We start from the raw sequence: 24,687 nt of genomic DNA on the forward strand, positions 1-24,687 counted from the left end.
ACAGCTCGACTTGGAAATTTTTTTTTTCAACTTGAAATATGGCACCCTCTGGTTGTTTACGCACCGGGTCAGCTGATAATGGGCACCAGCATTTCTCGATCTGAAATTTGACAAAGGACTATGCACGGTTCTTATGGAAAATTGCCCCCGGTCAAATGCGTTGAAACTTCAGTATGTTGTGCAGCATGTCATCATGAACAAAAGTTCCAAGAGGCCAAACAAGATCCCATGTGCAGTTTTCGAGATATTCGCCGTTTTATGTGCGTAAACGGAGGTTTCGCGCGCTCCCGCCGGAAGCCATACCATTGTGCGGCGCCGCTCGTGCCCTTCCCTCCCAGTCACTCTCCGCTGCCCCGCCGCCCATACCTTGGCTCCTCTATCGCTCCAACTCCGACGCTCACGAGGCTGCGCCCATCATTACCGGACCGCGCCCGCACGCCGCGCCGTCTTCTTACGCGGCCTCTCCTTCGGCCATGTCGCCTCTTTTTCCCATCGATCCTTTCTCTAAGTCTTCAAAAACGTTTAAGAAGTCCATTTTTACTAAACATGATAATGCTAATATCACAAATAATATAAAAAGAGAGGAAAAACAAATGATAATCCATGCGAAAGTACGTAGGCGAGTTGGAATGCCTAAGAGACGCTAAATAAAACAAACTTTTTCTTATTTTCTTCCCTCTTCCTTTCTTTCTTTTTTTCTTCATTTTTCTCATGTGGAAGCAGTGAAAGTAACTTCTGTTCGAAGATGATGTTGAGGTTTTTTTTTTTTTTTTTTTTCTTTCGTTCTTTCAATAATGACGTGGCGAAGGTTGAGGGTAATTAGTCGGCTGACGATGCCCAAGTAGGAATTAAGTTTGCTTTAGTCTTGACTTAGCGAAACCGCACCAATGGAGGAAGAGAGAGGGATCATTACTAACTGAACTCAAGGAAGAGAGATGTCCATTTAGGCGTAAATGGTCACATTTTAAGTCCCTCCAACTTGCAGCACCACCTTATCAACCATCTTATTATCTGCTGATCGTATCCTCTAATCAGATCGTACATCCAAGACAAACTCCAAAGAGATGATGAAAAAGAGTTGCAGGTTGACCGTAACATTCATGCGCGTACGCGGCTTTTTGTGAGTACGAGTTTTCTCCAGGTTCCATAAAAAAGCCATTAAAGATGCGGCTGGAAGACCATTGCAAGAAAATCCCTAAGTAACTTTCGAAGGTCGAGGGTTCTGATCGCTGATCGTAAACTCGTACTCGCAAAAAAGCCGCGTACGCGCATGAAAGTTACGGTCGACCTGCAACTCTTTTTCATCATTTCTTTGGAGTTTGTCTTGGATGTACGATCTGATTAGAGGATACGATCAGCAGATAATAAGATGGTTGATAAGGTGGTGCTGCAAGTTGGAGGGACTTAAAATGTGACCATTTACGCCTAAATGGACATCTCTCTTCCTTGAGTTCAGTTAGTAATGATCCCTCTCTCTTCCTCCATTGGTGCGGTTTCGCTAAGTCAAGACTAAAGCAAACTTAATTCCTACTTGGGCATCGTCAGCCGACTAATTACCCTCAACCTTCGCCACGTCATTATTGAAAGAACGAAAGAAAAAAAAAAAAAAAAAAAACCTCAACATCATCTTCGAACAGAAGTTACTTTCACTGCTTTCACATGAGAAAAATGAAGAAAAAAAAAAGAAAGGAAGAGGGAAGAAAATAAGAAAAAGTTTGTTTTATTTAGCGTCTCTTAGGCATTCCAACTCGCCTACGTACTTTCGCATGGATTATCATTTGTTTTTCCTCTCTTTTTGTATTATTTGTGATATTAGCATTATCATGTTTAGTAAAGATAAAAAAATAGACTTCTTAGACGTTTTCGAAGACTTAGAGAAAGAATCGATGAGAAAAAGAGGCGACATGGCCGAAGAAGAGGCCGCGTAAGAAGACGGCGTGCGGGCGCGGTCCGGTAATGATGGGTGCAGCCTCGTGAGCGTCGAGTTGGAGCGATAGAGGAGCCAAGGTATGGGCGGCGGGGCAGCGGAGAGTGACTGGGAGGGAAGGGCACGAGCGGCGCCGCACAATGGTATGGCTTCCGGCGGGAGCGCGAAAACCCCGCTTCTCCTCCGATTGCAACGTTGCACACAGTCTTCATGTTCCATTTTAGTTTATTTATTTTATTTTTGAAGCCAAACAACAGCTTCTTTCAAGATGTTCCGAGAATTTGCCTGAATCATTTCAAAACAGAAGATAAAAGTAACAAAAAGTAACCCCAGGTGACGTGAAGACTAAAAAACAACAACTTTTTAACTTTCGGACTTTAGCAGTTAAATTTTTGCAAAAAAAAACAAACAAACAAACAAACAAACAGAAAACAAAAGGTTCCGCGGAGCACTTTTTTCACTAATCTTTTGCAAAAAAAACCCCAAAGAAATCAAAAGGATCCGCGGAGCAAATATCTCATACTTTCGCAGAGGAGACCAATGCACAGACAGATTTTCACATCCCTGAAAGAGTAGCCCGGCAACGGATCAACAGATGCACGAGTCAGAGCTCGCAAAAATCATGGCGCGGCGCGACGTTTCTAACAGCGCGAGGCCGAACTCGTTCCATCTTCCTTGCACTCGTTGGTCGCCGAACTCCTTCTATCTTCCTCGCACCCGTTGCGCGTACCAGAAAAGGATCCGTGTGGCAAGAGCAAAAGTCTCATACTTTTGCAGGAGACCAACACATTGATTTTCTGAAGTCTGCTTTATTAGTATAGATAGATGACATAGAATGCGTCATCAGTATAAGAAATTAGATAATTTTTCTTGATCCATCAAAGACTTTTCCTTTAAGAAACTGTCATCAATGAGCAGCTTTGACCGCAACAAAGGACCGCTCACACTGAGACAGGTGCTCAAAGTTTCTACGCTAAGCTTTTGGGTACAGTAATACACACCATTTTTCATTGCAACGATAAATTTAGAGCACAAGTTGTTTAAATAAAACCATAAAACAAGCATAATTTCCATCTGTATGCTGCAGTCATGAGATGCTGCTCTCGAAGAACGATTCCTGACGCAGACACTTGCAGACACAGAACTGAAATGTAAGCTTTGATTATTACCGAAGTAAGTGTTTATGATGAAAAAGTAACACTGCTAAAGCTGAGACTTGAAGGAGAGACACAATAAAATCCTCTACGAGGAAAAAAAGCAGGTCAAACCGACGAAGCTACTTGGCTTCAGCTTCAACCATTAAAAGCGAAAGGAACAATGAAGAAACGCGATAAACTTTCGAAACTGAAATTGGAATAAGTGCGATCGTGTTAATCAAGGCTGAATACAATTAGACCCCATGGTATCAATGTAATCATAAATGCCTCTCCACTCTTACCAACTAGGTACGGCCTATCCTCCGATCAAGAGTTGGGAGTTGCCGTCTCAGTACGAGGGTGGGCCTACGAACCCAGGTACGGTGTCCGTAAGTGCCGCTTTGGCCTCTCACATTCAGATGAGCCTTTTATTCTCATGAACTCATGCCAATACTTAGATCTCCAGACTTATTTACTGCATTGAGAACACATAAGATAATAAATCAAATAGGTGAAGTCAGTTGTCAATCTTTATACCAAGTGCAGGTACCATCATAATTTTTTGTTATTGGGCGGACAAAAGACACTAGCCGCAACGCAGCGACTCATAGATTCAATAGTTCCCAACCGATCCGTGATTTGGCGTCAATCCTTTGGATAAAAAGATCATGATATTTCCATTATTATTAATTAAAAACATCATTTAATTTGACAACAGTTCTGTGTGCGTTTCCCACTGTCTGAAGTTCAGTAAAAATAAGGACTCGATTGTGGTGGCCACATTCCTCATGACGCAGTTACTTCTCGACCAATGAACACCAGAGTCGTTTCATACTTAGAGTTTCGCTTTGTAGGATCAATTTTTGATTGGCTCTTGCATTTGCAAAAATTTGCAAAGCGAAAGACTAAGTATGAACCATGGAACGAAGGGTACAACAAGAAACAATCGGAATGAGAGAGGGAATGTAAGTAGGAAAGAAACAAGAGCCAAGTAAACAAAACCTAAATCTCAGATCCAATGCCTTTCTTACCACGCCGTTGATCGAAAATAAGAACGCAAATTTTTATCCAGACGAATTTCTACTTCAATCTTTAAATAAATTCTCCTCGAAACCCTTGTTCTTTTAGTGCATTTTTCACGATATTCTTAGTTTTTGTTGCTATGTTGTTCTACGTTAAATTAAGACATCATTTCAGTGAAAACTAAGTGCACACTGTGTCACTGTGCCATTTCTTACTTTATTCATTCATTGCTTGTGTGCGTCTTCATTTATTTAGGTAAAATATTTTGCTTTATTACTTACATATTTTTGCATGAGAGGAAGAGTACATTTTACACGTCAACAATTTCTGATTGTAAAAGCTGTAGGGGTCTCATTGCTCTTCATACGCGAGTTTCTCTTGTTGCAGAAGTTGAGTTTTATCTCTTAACGCAAATTATTTGTACTCATGTAAGTTGAGTCCTACCCACTATACTCAAAGAATTTGCAGTAGCGTAAGAAGAGTTTTACCTCTTTGCGCGAAAATCTGTACTTGTGTAAGTTGAGTCCCACGCTCTTTACACTAAGGAATTTTGCATAGCATAAGCTGAGTTTTATCTATTTATGCAAATAATTTCTAATCGTATAATGTTGAGATTCTTGCTCTTTGTACGCATTATCTCTCATCGCATAACTTTAGTTTCACTCTTTATGCAAATAATTTCTAATCGTACCTTTAAGTTGAGTTTCTTGCTTTTTAAACGCATTATCTCTCATCGCATAACTTGAGTTTCACTCTTACTTAATGCAATTAATTTCTAATCGTATATGTTGAGTTCTGCTCTTTATACGCATTATTTCTCATCGCATAACTTGAGTTTCACTCAAAATAATTCCTAATTGTCTGACCTCGATCACAACTAGACTGCATTTTGCAATTTGGACCTATAAATTCCGGCCCGGTTTAAAAACAAATCACATAATTGCACATAATTGTTTTTCCAGATGAGCCAGAATTTATAGGTCCATATTGCAAAATACAGTCCATTATCTGTTTCTCACTGTTTTTGCGTCTGTTCGACCTCCAGGATCTACGAATTTCTTGTGGTCTATATGTTCAACCCCCCTACCCAACCACCTCTGCGGGTCTCTTATGTATCGTGCCTTCCACCATGTGTGTGAATTTTGGGTATCCATAAACTGCTTTGTACACAATGGTAAGGTAGGCCGAGGAATAGGAGCAATCTAGCAAAAGGGGAGATGAGGAGGTTAGCCCATTTATAATGTTTAATTAACTTGTACCACTTGGAACATGATTACACGCTTTAGAGATTGGGAACTCTAAATAATAAAAAGTCTGGAGAAAAGTAGCTGCAAGTGGAGAACTTACTACTTTTGCCAGACATCTTTCCATGATGCTTAACGTTGTTATTTTTTTTGCTTCGGTATCTTCCGAGGTCTCACTAGCACACAGGATAACAGACGAAAACAAAAAATTGTACCCACTAATAGAGAAACGCCGGAACCCAATCAAAGGAAATGCATCTGACTAAATCATGTGTCCTAAAATATTGATTGGCGAGGATAGGAGCAATCCAGGGGAGACTGGGAGGAACTCGCTTTAAGAAATTCAATAAAACGGACAGGTAAAAAATGGTCTTTTTCCACCGAATACTTCGGTTCTTGCTGTCTCTTCGTATCAGCACGAAGCCTTTATCCCACGCCAAAAACGACCTGATACTAACACTACGAAAAATCCCTCAAAAACATTTTTTCGGGCAAAAAAAATCCGCGTCGCGGAAATGACGTGTCACTTCCTTTTAATCAGTGTAAGTTAGCAAAAACCTTTGATGAATTCCCAAGGTCCACTATGACTAATTAATCATCACAAAAAAGTTCGAAAAACTAACTTATAGAGGGAAAAAAATAAAATGAAAAAATAAATCTCTTGCCTCAAATAAATAAAAAACCGATTTTGAGATAAATCCCTCGAATGAACTTGAACTTTGCCCAAAAATATTTTAAACGATTGTGTAGGAGAAATCATTGAACTTTGATTCTAAATTTATATTGCATTGCTATTACACATTTAAGACACTAATAAGTCTTTAAAATGGGGCCAGAGACAAACTCTTGGTGGTCAAGTCATGACAGATGGAGGTCGAATATACCTCAAGCTTCATAATAGCTTACTTTACATGAAAGCTGATAACTGGAGGTAAAAAAAGGTATGCATTCAGAATAACCAATCTTCCTTGGTCGACCATTATATTTTTCATCCTCTGTAACTAATCCAAGTCTCATTTCTTTGCATAAGAATTTAAGGAAAAACGGGGGAGGCAGAGTGACATAAACAAAACAAAATATTAGGAATAGGATCTCTTTCGTTTTTGTCATAATCTGCCATCAAGGCCCCTCACTTAGAACAACTCCTTATTCAATCCATTTATTTTTTTCTGTTTTCTATGTGCTTGATTGTAACAGACTTGCACTTTTATAAGGCATGAGTTTTGTATTACAGTCAAAAAGACTTAAAATACTTACTTTCTCTTTCATATTCAGTCATGTCGATGGCAACAGCAGCTCCTTCCGTATTGTTCCAACTCGTGACATCTTGTTTGAGATCACAGAAGGGTCCGATAGCTTGAGACATAAGGATACGGTTCAAATCAGCTCGCTGATACACCTGAAAATATAAATCCCTATTATTTGTTGATGCAATTTCAAAGTTTGATCAAAGATACACGATACGATACAATACAATTGATATGTCTACACAGTTGGGAACATACACCTTGAAGATGATATGCTAGTCGAAGTTTGGATCATTGTAGATGAATCAGCCAGTGGCATAGCAGCTTTTGCCAAAATTGCCAGAAAACGGAGGGCACCATGAATGAGTTTGCAACATATTGCATCGATCAGGGATGAGAACAGAAAAGCAAAACAAAAGAGGGATATCAAGATTGAGAAAAAATTTTGCTTCACTTCTGTCTCTAATATGTTTCACTACACTTGGATTTAATAAGATTTATGAACTTTCTCACTCCCCTTGCGGTTAGGGGAAGTATTGTCATCCTCCAAGAAAACAAAAAAAAATTGAAATCTCATCATTTCTGGGCGTTTCAAGGTACCTGAAGTCAAACTAACCATACTTGAAAAATGTGTGTCCGTCCGTCCAGCACCCCTGAATCTATTTACAGCCATATCTCAAAATCTATTCGTTCAATTTCATTCAAAATTTGCATGGTGGACCATTATCTTTTGGCATGCTATGGCTAAGGAAAAAGTGCAGTACTATACCAATCCAAGAGTTGCCCAATGGTCCCTTCTATAAATTGTTTTATTGTTGAAGTAATGTGTCATGGGAATGTATATTCACTGGATACGGTTCTCATGAAACTTTAGGGGAACTAATCGGCCTGAACAAAATTATCTGAAAAATTGGAAGAAAAATATTGACAAATTTCACCGAAAATTCGTGATTCATCTAAGAGAATTTGGCAACGCCTAAAGGTTTATATAGCGTTTTTCCTTGGCACAGCAGTATGGTCCCTATATGCCCGCAAAGTGATTTTGGGTTGCTCGAAATTGGGGGGGGGGGGAGAGCGGCTAGAGGCATAACATAATTTTTATCAAACCCACACGGAGAGCTCAATCTGGCGGACTGTAGATTTTGAAAAACCCCATTAATTCTTTTAAGGTTGGCATCAAGCACCACCTGGGTCATTAATTTAAGATCCTAAAAGATCTTTGAACAAAACTAAAAATTCAAGGGATACTGGACACCTGAGGAGGGCACTGTGGTCTGCCAGATCACAGGGCTCTTTCAAGGACTGTAAATTTTGGACACGACAAATACCTTTAATTCTTTGAAAGTTGGCAACAAACACCAGTTGGGTCATTAATTTAAGTTCCTATAAAGATCTTGGGGACAAGATCTCAAATTTGGTAGAGGGGCCAGATGGCGCAAATTTTCAATTGGGCCGTCCGCTGAAAGACACAGAACACTCCTGAGTGCGTAGCAGCGAGTGCTTTGATTAGGTGAAACTTAGAATTTCAAATGTATCATCTCCAAAATTAATTACTCCTTATACATCCAAAGCAAAATTAAACGACTAATAATTCGTTACATACTTTGAATCATCCAAAGTCTTACACTAGATGTATCACATTAGATTCCTTTATTGAAAGCTAACATGTATGTGGCCTCATTGACTTATGCAATCCCAGTAAGATTCCGTCTCTTTCGCTGATTCCCTTTTTAATCGAACACAATCATTATATATACTGCACGACTCGTGGATTGATTCTTTGCTCGCAGTGAACAGTAATTACTGATTACACGAAGCGTGAAGCAACTATTTTTTTACCAAATTACCACCCACGGGAGATGTAAAAAGTGAGGCTATGAGGCTTTGGCACAGCGCACTATGGTCCACAGGCTGGATTTAACGGAGCTTTATTTCGAAAACGCAATGTACCGTTTTAAAATTTGATGGATCTTATGATTTCATTGTACATCTTAGTTTAACAAAATATCAACATCCTGACCGAGAAACTTGACTTGAAATGTGGCGCTTTTAAGACTGAAGATTTTTTCCCCCTATTCTGACGATCAAGAACATATACAAAAAAAAATTAAAAAAAGTCTCCCAGTGGAGATCAGGTGATTTATATGTATTTTCAGGTGCTGAACCCAAAAATGACCTCCACTTTTGTCCATCACCCTTCAATTTTCCGGAAAAGCTGATTTTCCCCGGAAAATTGGCATTTTTGGTGTTTTTGCGACTGTTGACCCCCGCAGCATGTAGGTTAAATTTGTCTCAAGTACAAAATTAAACTATTATGATGTATTTTGAGCCGCTAAGTCCGAGAATGGCTTTCGTTTTTGCCTATCACCTTTCACTTTTCCGAAAAAGCGACTTGTTTTCGGGAAAATGAGCAAATTTGGCGTATTTTTGTCGTGCATGCAATTCATATTAGCACAGTTACCTAAACCCACGGTAGAGTGGTTCTTAAGTATTTGAAGCTGTTATATCCGATATTTTTCTTGGTTTTTCTTTAATACCCTCCAGTTAATGCCAATTTTTCCGAGTCTTTTGTGTAAAACCTTTCCCAGATTCAAAGTCTATTAAAAATACACTTTAAAAATATTTTCGATGTGTGAAACATCGATTCTTGTGTATTTTGACCTGCTAAACTCGAATATGACCTTGGATTTGCCTACCACCCCTCATTTTCCCGGAATAGTCAATTTTCCTCGGAGAACGAGCTTCTTTCGTATTTTTGCGACGATTTTCCTCTTCTAAGGATACCGGGAGGTTGTCACAGGCTAGTGAAGGGTGAACTAAATGCCTCTTAAGGCATCAGAACAGATCTGAAGACGATCTTGGAAAATGTTTACAACTCCTTCGAACAGGAAAATCATCGCAAAAATACCAAAAAAGCTCGTTCTCCGAGGAAAATTGACTACTTGGGGAAAATGAGAGGTGGTAGGAAAAATCCAAGGTCATATTCGAGTTTAGCAGGTCAAAATACATAAGAATCGATGTTTCACACATCGAAAATATTTATAGAGTGCATTTTTGTAACTGAACTTTGAATCTGTGTGAAAAAGGTTCTACACGAAGATGACTCGGAAAAATTGGCATTATCGGGGAGGGAACTGGAGGGGTGATAGAAAAATAAAATGACCCAAAGTCATTATGTCGGAATTTAACAGACTCTGATAATCGCTCTACCAGCTCTACCGGGGGTCCAGGACAATGTACTGAAATGAATTGCATGTATGACGAAAATAGTAAGTCAGAGGTCGACGGACCAGTCTTATGGGAAAAGTGGGCCCGGTTAAATCGGCTGGTGTTTTGATATGCTGTAGGTCTTAACCTACTGATCAAAAGTGTCTATGAGCGTTTCTTCCTATCTCGAAGTTTTACCCCCCATTTTGAGGGTCATAATAGCGAATTCGGCGTATAATTGGTAGTTTTGACACCCAGGTTTATTGGTCGCCTACAAGATTCTTTGATGGTTTCTTGAGTCTATTGTATCCTCTGAATAGGCTGGAGACCATCCGAACTAAAAAACTGAACCATTTTGCCTTAGGAAAGGGGGGGGGGGCGGTGTTTACGCCACCGATTTCAGTGGTCGGCGAGCCGCATTTAAACCGATTCTTTCGCATGTTTTGGAGAATTTGTTATGCAAATGATTGCGACTGCATCTTTATAAATGAGGGCCATTTGTAAATGGTCGCCTTTCTTGCCCATACGGGTCAAAAATTATTTTGATTTCAGAGGTGCATCTCACTTGCATCAATAAATGTGGAATATTCCATGCATTTTTGGCGTTTTTGAGACTGTTGACTCCTGCAGCATGTAGGTAAAATTTTTCTCAGGTACAAAATTTAACTTTTTTGATGTATTTTAAGCCGCCGAGTCCGAAAATGACCTTCGTTTTTTCCTATCACCTTTTACTTTCCCCCGAAAAACGCGACTTTTTTTCGGGGGGTAAATGTGCCAATGGACGACGGTACTCCCTCGGGTCCTTGGGGAAGAAATGTGGGCCCCGGTTGAATCAGCTAGGTGTCTTTGTTAGGTGTGTAGGTCTGTAACCTACCATCCCCATGTGGTAAACCTATTCCTAGAAAATGTGGAAGATTTCGCGCCAGCCTACGGACTACGATCTGCCCACAGGGGGTGTGCCCCGCGCCCGATTCCTCGAAAAATAAACACAAACACGAATATTCAGAAATATCCCTGAGCCGCGCACCAAAATTCCACTGACATCAGTTCGCCGGTGGTTTTTTTCCCTGAGTCTTCTCGGTTGTTCCTGGTCAGCTAACTACCCTGTTCCCATAGAATTTATCATACGGTTGATTTCCATCATTTTCGGTGGATGTTTGTAGCGTTCAAATAGCATTTCTGGTCGGTTCAAAAATTTGAGGTGAAACTGGGTATAGATGTGATCGTCATTTGCCATCAACTGGTTGTTCCATAGCATAGTTACCCAAAAAATTTACGCAGTTGAGGACGTCATACTTGGCTAAATATTAACACCTTGTGATTGCAAATATCGAATGTTGGCCACATTATCAGCTTTATGTTGACCTGGTTGCAGTTGCTCTGTTGTTAAGGATCCGTCACCAATCTTTTAAATATTTATCAGTTGATTGAAAACTCGGGGTGACGATCCTGTGAGTTTGTATGCCTAAAACCTATGGTGCCAAACTTAATATTTTTTGCATCTTTTAAATTTGAATTAAAGTAGTTCCGGTTCATATACGGTCTTAGGGACCATAGTGCTGCGCGGCCGCGGCGCTCCCGGCGGACGGGTGGCTAAGACGCTCGCCCAAATCCCGAGCAAATACGGGATAAATTCTCGAGTACACCACCCAAAATTTTATTGGCTCAAAAAAACCCGGATTATGATTCTCGGTCTAAAAATGTCACAAAACTCACTTTTTCCAAATTAATTTTACAGTTGTGGCGAATTGAGATATATCCTTTCTAAACCGGTCGGTAATTCAATTTAACGATTCCATGGTTACTAGCACGTGCATTCATGTTAAACTCGCAACCTTTTGCAAGGCTGGCACGGAGCGCCGGCTTGAGCGAGAAAGTTCCTGTGCGGTTTCCGCACCACACTGCGAAGTGGAAGTGGGGCGGAACCCCTTCCATGTGCCAGCGCATCATAAATTAGCCAGCGGCCATTATTTTTTACTGGGTCACTCGAAAATAGTAAGTGACCGAAGCTTACAGTTATTTCCTATTATTTTTTTGATGATTGCAATTAGGAGAAAAGGTGACTTGAGAGTACTAAAAGTTAGGATGGCTTAAAACGTTTACGGCTACGTTTGTGATAGAGAGTGATGCGCAGGCCTTCATCTGACAGCTGTAAGCTCGGATTGTTCTTATCATGGGCTCTTTTAACTTGACCTGAGACCTAAAACTGTCAAAAAAGGATTCTCTACATACCACACACCACAAAGGATACTGACGCAACGAGAAATGATATAATTTAAAATTTAAATGGATGATAAATATGTGCATCCATCCGGACTACTAATTCTTAAAGATATATTAATAAGACAGATTTGATTACCCAGCATCTGTATTTGCTGAAAGGGTCAAGTTCATCATAAGTAATGAGGTACGATTTGAGGTTTTCTTTCCAGAAACCAATACATTTCATGCGGTAATCAGGATCACCTGCAGAACAAAATTAAAGAAAGCTTAGAAATTCAGAATGCTCGAAATCCTTTTAAAATTAAAAAATTTAAAGATAGGATACAGTGGCTGCTTTGAAAGCTCTATGGACATGGAAAAAATTTACAATATTAAAGCCACTTCCAATATAATAGTTAAAATCAAGCCTATTAAAATAAACAATGCTATCGTCCCTTGATGCAAAAGATTTTTGGCCTTTTGTCACACTGCTAACTATTGTTTAAAGCAACCCCGCTGTGTCAAATGTGCTAGGAAACACCTTACTTCTGACTACAAAGGACCCTGCACACCTCTTATGGGAAAGTGCACCATAATGGATTTTTTAATTTTTATATTGCATTCGATTCTCCTCAAGATATCAAAAGTTATCATTGCGCCAACTTTCTACGATGCACCGTTTTCGCAAAAAAAAACCCCGGGAAGATTCAATTAATCGGCGATAAAGAGTCAGATAGATTCCTCATTTCAGCATTCGAGTGAACGGTCGACTGTGTATCAAGAAGGAAATCAGGGGAACTCCAGCACCGAGCGGCATTCTTATCTCGGATTCGGCACGTCTTTTTGCTTGACCATCCAAATCAGATTCGTGAGGAGAATAAGAACAGGAACATCGGAGAGAAACAGTAAACGTCAAACAAACGAGAGCGGAAGGGATTATAGCCCCAGAGTCGGCAGGAACAGATAAAACAACAGACACGCGCTGCGTTTTTCCTTATAGACCGTTTTAGTGACGACGTCACACTTCGAGATATATCACGATTTTAGGCCTGGTGCCCTAACCGATTCGGTCGGTTCGATTTACATGGGATTTCCATAAGGAACGGAAAGTCAATTTCCAAACGCTAATTCTGGGTAGTTTTAGGCAGTTTTTACCGGATTTTCATGCGATTTTGAGTTCTATATATCTTCAAATGTACGCTTCTATCTGGGGAATCCCCAATGTTGCATCGGATAAATTAGTTTAACCATGTTGAGATACTCTCTTCTTATCTTTCAAATCATGCATTTCGCAATAGATTCGAAGATGCCCTGTCGACTTTCAGACCAATATGAGCTGGTGTCCCGCAGGATTCTGTTTTATCTCTCTCTTAATTTCCTTCTGCTTCCTTCCCTGCCGACATACCTCCCTCGAAGAGGAGGACGAGATGGGAATTGTCGCTGACGATACTATGATAATGGCCTCCTCCAAAGACTACCATACTACCCACAACAAGGTGAAATACTATCTAAATAGAATTCAAAAATGGACAGCTAGGGATAAAATCTTACTCAATTGTTCCAAATCAATTGAAGTTATATTGACTAATAAACGTAAATTAATACATATTCCATTAATTCTTGACAATCAAAACGATCCTTCCGATCCTCCTCCCCAAATCCCTAAAAATCTTCCAGGTATCTCAGTCTCCATCTGGATGAACGACTGCTTTATAAAGTCCACATTAAAAAGAAAATTGCTCAAATCAACTTAAAGTTTCAAAACTCAGAAAATACAAAAACCACCCCATATTGGTGGAACACAGAAATCAAACAAACAAAGAGAAAATGTTTAAAAGCCCAAAGAAAACTCATACGTGAAAGAAAAAAAGAACAAATAGAAGAAGATACCTTCCAAGAATATCAAGAATTAAAAAAGAAACTAAAACATCAAATCGCAAAATCCAAACAAGAAAAATGGACCGAAATAATAAAAGAATTAGACAATGACATATGGGGGAAAGCATATAAGATCTTCAGAAACAAACTAAAAAGACCACCAACTCATGACACCAACACCCTAACCAAAAAGGAACTATTAGATACAGTTGACAAATTATTTCCAGACCATGGTTATGTACAATGGAAACGGACAACAATACCAGAAACAGAAATACCTCTCATAACAGATGAAGAATTACACATGGCAATCAAAAGACAAAAGAGCTATAAAGCCCCAGGTCCAGACAACATAATTCCGATATTAAGCAAAATATACATAAATAGTAATTTCAAACCGTACAAAGACATGTTTAAACTCCTTACTGAAAAAATGCGATTTTCCAGACACTTGGAAAACAGCCCCGACTAGCATTACTACCGAAACAAACAAAAAAAATAAACTCCCCTAAAGCATACCGACCAATATGCATGCTAAATTCGATGTCTAAAATATACGAATTCATTCTTAACAAAAGACTCACACAATCATTCACCCAAATAACCGCACAATTTGGATTCAGAAACGGCAAAAAATACATGCGATGCAATTCTCAGGATTAAAAAATTTATGAACATCACACAAAAAACAGTAACACTCAAAGACGCTTATTACTTTTACTCAACCTTAGACATCAAAAACGCATTCAATACAGTAAGCTGGACAGACATAATTGAGACCATGTATTTAAAGAAACATCCCGCAATATCTCATAGAAATCATGAAATCCTATTTAACAAACAGATTCTTAGTCTTTCCAGACTTTATGATAAAATTAAATTCAGGTGCAGCGCATGGTGGCTGTCTATCACCAACGATATGGATAATGATCTTTGACGAAATTTTGAATCTAAATACAACACCAGACTCATTAAAACAGGCATATGCAGACGATACGCTACTAATAATCACAGGTGTAAACGAAGAAGAAATAAAAACGAAAAACAAAACAAATCACAAGCAAATCAAAGAGAAATTGCGAAAGAAAAAACTACTTTACGAAGATAACAAGACAGAAAGCAATACTACTACATGGGCCAAGAAAAGCAGAAAACATTCGAAGTAACAGTTGGAGAAGCGCAAATTCACCGCAGGGACATCACTGACCTCCCTTGGTTTCCAAATCACAAGGGGTGTCAGGATGGCCCAAGCACATCAAAGGCAGCTTGTGAGAAAGCAAGAAAAGTAGCAACCCACTTCAGACCACTATTACCAAATCTCCATGGACCAACATTTATAAGACGGAAAATTATGATTCAAGCTGTAATGTCCTTAATTTTTTATGGAGTAATAATCTGGGCTCCAGATTGTAACCTGAAAAAAAACAAAGAAGAAATAAGAAAAACGCTAAGACCACTCAAAATAGCCTTATGCAGCGCCTACCGAACAACTTCAGACTTCGCACTAAATATAATTTCAGGGATATACCATCGGAAACCATTCTTATTCAAGAAAGAATGAGCAAATATATGAAAGAAGACCCATAGAAATACACAAGGACAAGATGACAAGATGGGAGATAGAATGGTCAAATTCACCAAACAATGTGGACAAAAGCAGTCATACCAGAACTACACAAATGGCTAAAAACAGAAGACACGGCCAACCAGATTTTTATCTTACGCAATTTCTCTCTAGTCACGGCGCATATGCCCTCTTAACTTACATAGATTCAAGAAACGAAAAGGACCCACATTGTCCATATTGTATAAAAGACGGAATTGAAATAAAAGACACGCCTGAACACACATTTTTCACTTGTAACAACGTAAGACAAAAGAAAGAAGAACTGGAAAAAACACTAAACATACCAACTCTAACTCCAGATAATCTAATACCAACCATGCTAGATTCTCGCAAAAAATGGACACTAATACATGCATACGTCAAGAACACACTACAGGGAAAACAACATGCACTTAATCAAGAAAAGGATGACGATAGTTGCCAACCCTCCTCCTCACCCGAAGACAGGCCACCCCAAGGCAATTCCGGGACAAACAAAAACAACTAAAGCGAAAAGAAGACAGAGGATCTTCGAGAAACCAATTAGAACTTAAGTAACTAGACAATAAGCTTCCATGGGACAGGGAGGAATAATCAAAATTGTAAATAGGATCTTTAAAAACTAATAATATGTAAACTTAGGCCTTCAGGTGATACCCTGTCACGTATCATTCTACTCTGTCATTTAACAAATAAAATAATTGTTTGGGAAAAAAAAAAAAAAAAAAAAAGAAAAAAAAAACTTAAAGTTTCACGAAATGATACGGCGTATCGCCCGAAATCGAAGTTAATGTTAAAACTAAAGATTCTCCGGTATGAAATCATTATTAAAACCATAACAGCATTGAACATTTGAACAAGTTTCATGATGGTGTTTTTAGGGAGATTTTTAGGAATGAGGCCATTGATTTACACGTGTCACAAATTTTTTGCGCAGATTAAGGATATTGAAACAGATTTGGTCTCAGATAGTAGATTACCCTCTCACGCGGTGGGCTGAGGTACACCTAAAATGCAATTTCCGCAAATGCAAGAGTTGTCCTTCGTGTGGAACTGGTTTTACATAATATATAATAAAGCAAGATATTATGAACAACATGTTATTGTTTAAAACATGATATTAACATAATCTTGTTCTCTTTAAGATATTATTTTTTCTAAAAAAAATGGGTTTACGGAAAGATTCGACAAAGTATCCTCTCCTGAGAGGATCCTGCTCCCGTTTCCCATCTTATTTAAGATATTTTATCACGTAAATAACGATGAGATCAGCCGGTATGCTCCAGACTTTTGCTGCGGATTGACGTCAATGGGAAAAACAAACAGAACGAGCTAAAAATTTTACAACGACCTGTAAACTAATGATGATAAATGCTGTATTTGGTGCAAAAGTTTATTACGATTTAGGTAAGCCGGTGCGTCCAAAAACTGTCAAATCAAGTTCAAACTTTTAGTGGGTGATCTTGGTGGTAGGCATCACTAGGAAAATCCGGTGGAGCGGGACTTTTCAAAACTTTAGGAAAAATGGCATGCCCTACCGTGGGTAGCGGTAGCCTTTTGGGTATCTTAAACCTCAACATGCGAGTGTTTCTTGAACAGTTAGGTTAGGCTTTGGGCATGGAGAGGACAAAAGGGGCCTACACGGGGCGTCCTCTCCCCACATGGCCCTGGGGAGCCCTCTTAGGACTCTTAGATCTAAAATATTGTATTTTTCACGAAGAGTTACCTTACGATAGTTCTGAGTTGCAGCTTTCCCAGGGATGTTAGTTTATTTGCAGGAAAACTGGCGTTCATCGCTGGGAGTTAAAGCACAGTAGCACCAGCTTCTCCCCCCCCTCTCTCTCTTAGGAGGGTCTCTAATTTGATTGAAAATTGAGACGGAATATTGGACTCCATTCTTGACCATAACTGACCACGTTTTCTACGCAATTTTTAGATACGAGGATGACCCCCCAAAAACAACCCCTAAAGAGTCGTTGGGGGTCCTGAGGATATGAAATTTGGATTCTTCATGGTCAATTCTCTATTCGACTAACCACTTTTCAAAACACCAAAACCAGTTTTCCTCGAAAAAAGGCTTGGTATGAGAGGTCTGAGCCACCTTTTATAGATATAATTAATCAAGAATTTCCGGAGAAAGTTCGGACTGAAGGCCCTTAAGTAACCGATTTTGGCCGCCAGACCGACTGATCCTTATTCAAGAAGGTTTTCCGCATAAAATGAGCTCAATATCAAGTGTATATGTTGCCGCTTGAAATTTGAGCGATTGTTTCCCGAAGAACCTCGCACCATCCAAATGAGAAATCTCCCCCAGTAAAACCTGATGAAACTTTGATATGTTGCTCAGCTAGTCATTCTGATCAATTGCTCCCACGGCCCAAAGAGATCTCATGTGCGATTTTCGAGATACTCGCAATTTAAATGCGTGAACGGAGGTCCCGCCAGCCGGACCATCGTGCGACACTACTCGTACCCTTCCCTTCCAGTCCACCAACCCCCCGCCTCGCCCTCTCCGCTTCTCCGCCATCCATACCAGAGGCTCGGACTCCGACGCTCACGAGGCTTCGTTCATCGGCACCGGCCTAGGTGGTCTTATCTGAGTTCAGATAAGGGCCGGAGTGGACCGGAGGGGAAGGGTACGAGTAGTGCTGCAAAATGATCCGGCCGGCGGGACCTCCCTTCACGTATATGAAACTGCGAATATCTCGAAAACCGCACATGGGATCTCTTTGGGCCCGCGAGAGCTTTGGATCAGAATGACTAGCTGAGCAACATATTAAAGTTTCATCAGGTTTTAAGGGGGGGGGGGATTTCCCAAAAGGATGGTGCGGGGTTCTTTGAATCGGTCTGGCGGCCCTTAAGCAACCGATTTGGGCTGCTAGACCGACTGACCCTTAATGAGGAAGGTTTTCGCGTGAAATGAGCCCAACACCAAGTGTATATGTTACCGGTTAAAATCAGAGCAATTTTTGGGGTTTTTAGGGGCCTAAAACTTTTTTGGTACAACCGGTTTCCCTGCCAGACCTTTCATTTCTTTTGACCGACTAAAATCTGCTTCAAATGAGGTGGGAGGCAAATTTATATTATTCTGATTAAATGAATTGCAATGAGCTTTCCGTCTATTGGAAGGTCAGCCGCGCTTAAACAATATGGCTGATGCTAAATGGTTTCATTTCATCTAAAAAGTTATTCTTCCTCTCCCACTACTCGTAAGATAGTTTAGTTTTTTCTGTGGTTTGAGAAAAATTATTCAGACCCCAAGGGGTCCCGTGTAACAGTTAGGTGTAAAAAAATTATTGTATTTTTCACTGTTAGAAGAAACAAAAAACTGGTTGATGTTCTACAACCATGGAATCGACAACATGCGGGAACCTCTACTACAGATTGAAACAATCACACTCGTCAGTGAGATCACAAGCCATAAAGTTCAAAAATTTTCAATCAGAGGCAAAAATTTTGAGGTCTAATGAGTGCCACTACGAAATTTCCCGTCTTGCAGTACAAAACTTGTACTTCGAACTTGAGCTTTGATGCCGTCTTGGATTTTGCGAGATTTTCAGTTGGGTTCACATGACGAGTGTCATCTACTGATGAGGTATAAAAAGACCCAAAATTATAGATCTCTCGCCGTGACCTCTACTTAATATTCCAATGCTAAATGCCTGAGCTGAACGCTCTTCCCCTTCAATTATGTACTGCCATACTGGTTACCCATTAGAGCTCACAGTTTTGGACTCTGTGATTGAAAATTTTTGGTTTTGTTTTCAAAATAGTGTGGACCCAGCACTATTTTGCCACCTTTTTACACAGTTCGGGTCACGTTTTCAGGATTTTTTTCTCTCTTGATTTCGTGATTCTAAGGAAAATGGTCGAAGAAATCACATTTTAAGGGCGGAGCTAATAAACTGTTGTTTCACAGGATTAAATCAAGTTTAGGAACTATTGACATATGCTTGTAGAAGTAAATTTTACGCTCTTTTCAATGAGCATGACAGTTTTTTTCTCAGATAATCGTGGCTGGAGGTATGAAGCAAAGTTTTTCCTGAAATCAGCAAAAATGCGCCTTTTATAAGCTAATTTTTGAAGAAAACGTTAATTTCACGACCAAAAAATTAAGTTAGAAAAAACGAAAGAGGATGATTTCGGTAGGAAATTTTATGCTCTTTCCACTGTTTTTTTTTGTTTTTTTCGTGAGATGAACCGTTGAGGAGATGTTTGCAAAAATCTAATCGTGGGTTTTCTTAATGTTGAAAAACTCAAAATGGCGGCGCCCTGAGGACCAGCCAATTTTCCTGAAGTTAATATGGCCATTTTCGGGCTTCTTTAGCACCGTGGAATCGAAAGAAATTGGTTTGGTTTGAAGGACAAACCAAAACCCGAAATTTGTTGTGCTGTGCTATGGGTCAGGAAGTTCATCAAAACAATAGGGTCGGAATTGCAAATAGGCTACGTAGCTGTAACTGAGGGTGCAACCAATTTTTGAGAAATAATTTCAAAACATGAATACACTTTGCTATTACATCTAAGTTGAGGAGGAACCCTTGCATTGGATACTACTTCATGCAATTCATATTCACTTCATAAGAAACTTTCAAAGCTTCCATGAACTTTTTCTACCTTACATTGGCGCTTTGTTTTTAAGGGTATTAACAAAAGTTCAGCCTAGGGCAATAAAAATGGAAACCCAGCCTTGCAAAATCATGTAATTTAATGGGAAGGTCTGCTTGATAATGGATCTGTTTGATAATGTTTGCTTATTGAAAGTTAGTTGTACATTTTGTTATTCGGAAGTTAAGTATTTATATGAACGCTCTGATAATAACTAACCGGTCGTTACCTTAAGAATAACATTTTTTTTCTACAAACATCACCTTGATTCATGTATTCACTACCTACAAAATCTAAAAGAAAACAATTTCCTGGCATCTAACATCTTCCCTCTGGTTTGAGGGGAGAAAGGTCTGGAACCCATGCCTCACATGATCGCCTGCTTTTAATGGCATCAACCCAAGTTAAGCCTAGGGCGCTGAAAATGTAAATCCAGCCCTGCAAAACTATGTAATCCATCCAAAAAAAGGCCAGTGCACTTGACAATACATTCTTGTGAAGATTGTAAAATGATTGGATGAGGTTAACATAGCGACAATAAAGGAGGAGTTGCGTTTTGGGCCTTTTCCGGCCCCACCTGGATTTTGCTAAATGTTTCATATTTTCAAAGTACTAGTTTTAGGTAGACTCTGTGCCAAATATTAGACCGAACGGAGCCCATGCAAGGGCGCAGCAGCGCCTCAAACCCAAAATCCTGGAATCGAAAAACAATTATTTTCGTCGACTTTTTCGACTGTTATCACTCTTCCAGCACATGATTCTTATGTATTTTTTTGCGTACTTTTCGTTTCTGGCTTTTTTAAAGGCCTCCGATAAATTTTAAGGGGCCTTATGGCCCATTGTTGCCATTTTTGGCCCATTTTTAGGGGTTTTTTCCATTTAACACATTCAAAACTCAACTTAATCCAAAAACTGCGTACATTTTTGAAAAGTACGTAAAAAAATGAATAAAAAATGTTCAGTAAAATTTTTTCCTATGTTGCCAAATTTCCGAGAAAATTGGTCCCAAAGTGTCGAAAACGGCAAAAAATCGATAAATCGCCGCGTCTAAGGTTCAAGAAAGTGGAGTACATTTTTCATACTGTACCAGATAACAGCTCTTATCCATCCATACAACATACTAAAATATCATAGTTGTACCTGGATTCCCACGATGTGAAAATTGACCGAGATGTCGATTTTAGCGGCCTTTTTATACTTGAAGGCAGCTCTTTTGAATGTTTTTCGACCTTAGTCACCCTCTATGGGTGTGTACTATATGTATTTTTCTACGTACTTTTCATATCTGGCCATAAAAATGGCTTCCTGTGAGTTTTAAAAGGCCTAACGGTCCATTGTTGCCAATTTTCACCAATTTTTAGGGGTTTTTTCAAGTTTACGTGTGTGAAACTTAATTTAATCTAGAAACCGTGTACAATTTCGGAAAGAACGTAAAAAAATACATAGAAATGTGATTTGTACCTTTTCCCTACGTTGCCAAATTTTCGAGAAAAATCGTCCTGAAGCGTCAAAAATGCCAAAAATTGGATTAATCATCACGTCGGAGGTTCCAGGAAGTGAATTTCAAGTTTTTTTTCACTACAAATAACGTATCGAAAATGGAAAATTGCAATGCATCTCAAGGAACATGTAATGGCGCAGATGAACGTGACAAAACGGGCCCTCAAGGTGCTTTTACTTTATCCTTCACTCCAGTTCACCTCTTTAATCCTGTAACCTCGAGATAATCCTTGGTTCTCAAGATGCTTGCTACAGGCCAAATATACCGAAGAACAGAAAATGCGTAGAGAAAGTGTCCCACGATCCACATGAATGTCATAATTCACTTCCTGGAACCTCCGACGTGATGATTAATCCAATTTTTGGCATTTTTGACGCTTCAGGACGATTTTTCTCGAAAATTTGGCAACGTAGGGAAAAGGTACAAATCACATTTCTATGTATTTTTTTACGTTCTTTCCGAAATTGTACACGGTTTCTAGATTAAATTAAGTTTCACACACGTAAACTTGAAAAAACCCCTAAAAATTGGTGAAAATTGGCAACAATGGACCGTTAGGCCTTTTAAAACTCACAGGAAGCCATTTTTATGGCCAGATATGAAAAGTACGTAGAAAAATACATATAGTACACACCCATAGAGGGTGACTAAGGTCGAAAAACATTCAAAAGAGCTGCCTTCAAGTATAAAAAGGCCGCTAAAATCGACATCTCGGTCAATTTTCACATCGTGGGAATCCAGGTACAACTATGATATTTTAGTATGTTGTATGGATGGATAAGAGCTGTTATCTGGTACAGTATGAAAAATGTACTCCACTTTCTTGAACCTTAGACGCGGCGATTTATCGATTTTTTGCCGTTTTCGACACTTTGGGACCAATTTTCTCGGAAATTTGGCAACATAGGAAAAAATTTTACTGAACATTTTTTATTCATTTTTTTACGTACTTTTCAAAAATGTACGCAGTTTTTGGATTAAGTTGAGTTTTGAATGTGTTAAATGGAAAAAACCCCTAAAAATGGGCCAAAAATGGCAACAATGGGCCATAAGGCCCCTTAAAATTTATCGGAGGCCTTTAAAAAAGCCAGAAACGAAAAGTACGCAAAAAAATACATAAGAATCATGTGCTGGAAGAGTGATAACAGTCGAAAAAGTCGACGAAAATAATTGTTTTTCGATTCCAGGATTTTGGGTTTGAGGCGCTGCTGCGCCCTTGCATGGGCTCCGTTCGGTCTAATATTTGGCACAGAGTCTACCTAAAACTAGTACTTTGAAAATATGAAACATTTAGCAAAATCCAGGTGGGGCCGGAAAAGGCCCAAAACGCAACTCCTCCTTTGAATGAACTTTATAGCTATTCACTTACTGTAGATATCTGTTGGTCTTCCCTTATAATCTACTGACAAGCAGTAATTTTCATCTATAGCAATTTCCTTCTTGTCAGTGTCACACACAGAAAAATCTGAAATATTTTCTTTGCAGTACAGGTTAGGACGAGGAGAGAGAGTCACACCACCTAGAATTCTGGTTTCAAATGGTACGTCACCTTTCTGTGTGAAATTAAACTTTCCTGCAATTGGACACTTGACAGGTACAGGATTTTTGGCTGAAAAAAATGGAAAGATTGGAAGTTATTTGAAATCAAAAGTAATAAGGAAATAAGAAATAAAGTCCTGCCACGACTAATAAAACAAAATGTTTTAATTTGAGATTGAGGGATTCATTTTCATCTGATTTACAGTTAAGGACCAACCAAGATTGAAAAAGTTAAATTGAACTTGTATCAGCTTTAGTTTCATATGATGAAAAATTGTGGTTCAAGTGTCTAATGAATGTTTAATTAGATGATTGGGCAATGTAAATTATGAAGTTATACAGTTTATTACAGAAGTTTAAGTCTAAATCTATTTGTCTGTACCTAGAAGTTAGATATTCGGAAATTCAACTCTTGTAGCTGAAATAATTGTGATACAGGAGAGGAAGTAAAAGAAATTTTTTGCAGGACTGTAAATGTCCGAAAGCTGATCCATTATATGTTCATCAGAATATTTCAGGTTGTTGTTAGAACACAGATTGATGCTCACCTAGGTATAAATCGTACTTCCACTGTTCTTTGTTTGGAAACTGGACGTAAGAGCAAACAGTATGAAAATTATCTTTGATGACAGCAAGTCCTTTTCGGTAGCGAATGACATTGTGATGTTGTGGTACAAAATCGAAACAAACATAATCTTTTTGACTGAAATTGAAAGAAAGTCGTGCAAGGAAACAAAATGATTAGAACAAAGTAAAATTAAACTTTCATAAATTAAATGCAAAGATAATAGAGGAAGTAAAGAGCTCTAACAAAGGTAACATTTTCATGTGTACTTTGGGGAAGTTGTTCGACACAAGAGGCTTTCAAAAAGATAAAACAGACATCAGCCGATTACATTAAAAAAATTTCATTTTTTGTTTGTATCAAACGTTGAAACCTCTTATACGTCAACAAAAAATCAGATATTAATGATCAGGATATATTTATTCAGAGGACTCACCATCCATCAACTGTTAAACGAGCCATCATAAAACGTGAGTCCCTTTGTTCTCTGCAAACGTAAAGTGTGCGTCTGTAACGACCATCATCAGGATACCATGTCTCAACAATATGAGTTTCATTGATAACAACATCAGCGTCAATGTTAGCAGTGTTGATCCATTCTCCGGTAAAATTTTGCGGCAGGCGGCATCCAGGTTCAACAACTTCAGCTTTAACTAGAATTAGATAAAAAACAATGAAACAGAATCTAAACTGTGGATATTTTTCAAAGGATAAATACTGTGACATAATTTTGTGTTAGCAACAGTAAGTTGAATCGTTATTGAGGTAACCAAATATTCAACACAAATGTTTAAACTCAATCCCTTTTGTTCAACTACCCTACAGTCCAAAACTAGGTTTATATTATATCGGATTCTTGCTCATTATCATGCTGCCTGTTATCTCAGTTTCCTCTTGCTCAAAATATTAGATTCTACAAACATGATTTCATCATATTATCAAATGTACGTTCAGGTAAAGGTCGAAGAGGTTTGGAGCAGCCAGGAAGCCGAAGAACAGGCTGG

At 39.0% G+C, this 24,687-nt stretch overlaps 1 protein-coding gene across 1 annotated transcript in view; it reads right to left on the bottom strand.

The window, feature by feature from the left end:
* udt (protein undicht) overlaps nucleotides 1-24,687 on the bottom strand; it is a 50,140-nt gene that overhangs the window by 12,764 nt on the left and 12,689 nt on the right. The window contains exons 6-10 of the mRNA XM_019056522.2: nucleotides 24,120-24,336; nucleotides 23,667-23,821; nucleotides 22,949-23,188; nucleotides 12,144-12,250; nucleotides 6,588-6,729 (exon numbers count right to left, since the gene is read on the bottom strand). Coding sequence (XP_018912067.2) covers nucleotides 6,588-6,729; nucleotides 12,144-12,250; nucleotides 22,949-23,188; nucleotides 23,667-23,821; nucleotides 24,120-24,336 — 861 coding nt within the window. The remainder of the gene's footprint in view (nucleotides 1-6,587; nucleotides 6,730-12,143; nucleotides 12,251-22,948; nucleotides 23,189-23,666; nucleotides 23,822-24,119; nucleotides 24,337-24,687) is intronic.

Source organism: Bemisia tabaci, chromosome 1 (assembly GCF_918797505.1).
Source record: "Bemisia tabaci chromosome 1, PGI_BMITA_v3".
In the NCBI taxonomy this organism is placed as follows: domain Eukaryota; kingdom Metazoa; phylum Arthropoda; class Insecta; order Hemiptera; family Aleyrodidae; genus Bemisia; species Bemisia tabaci.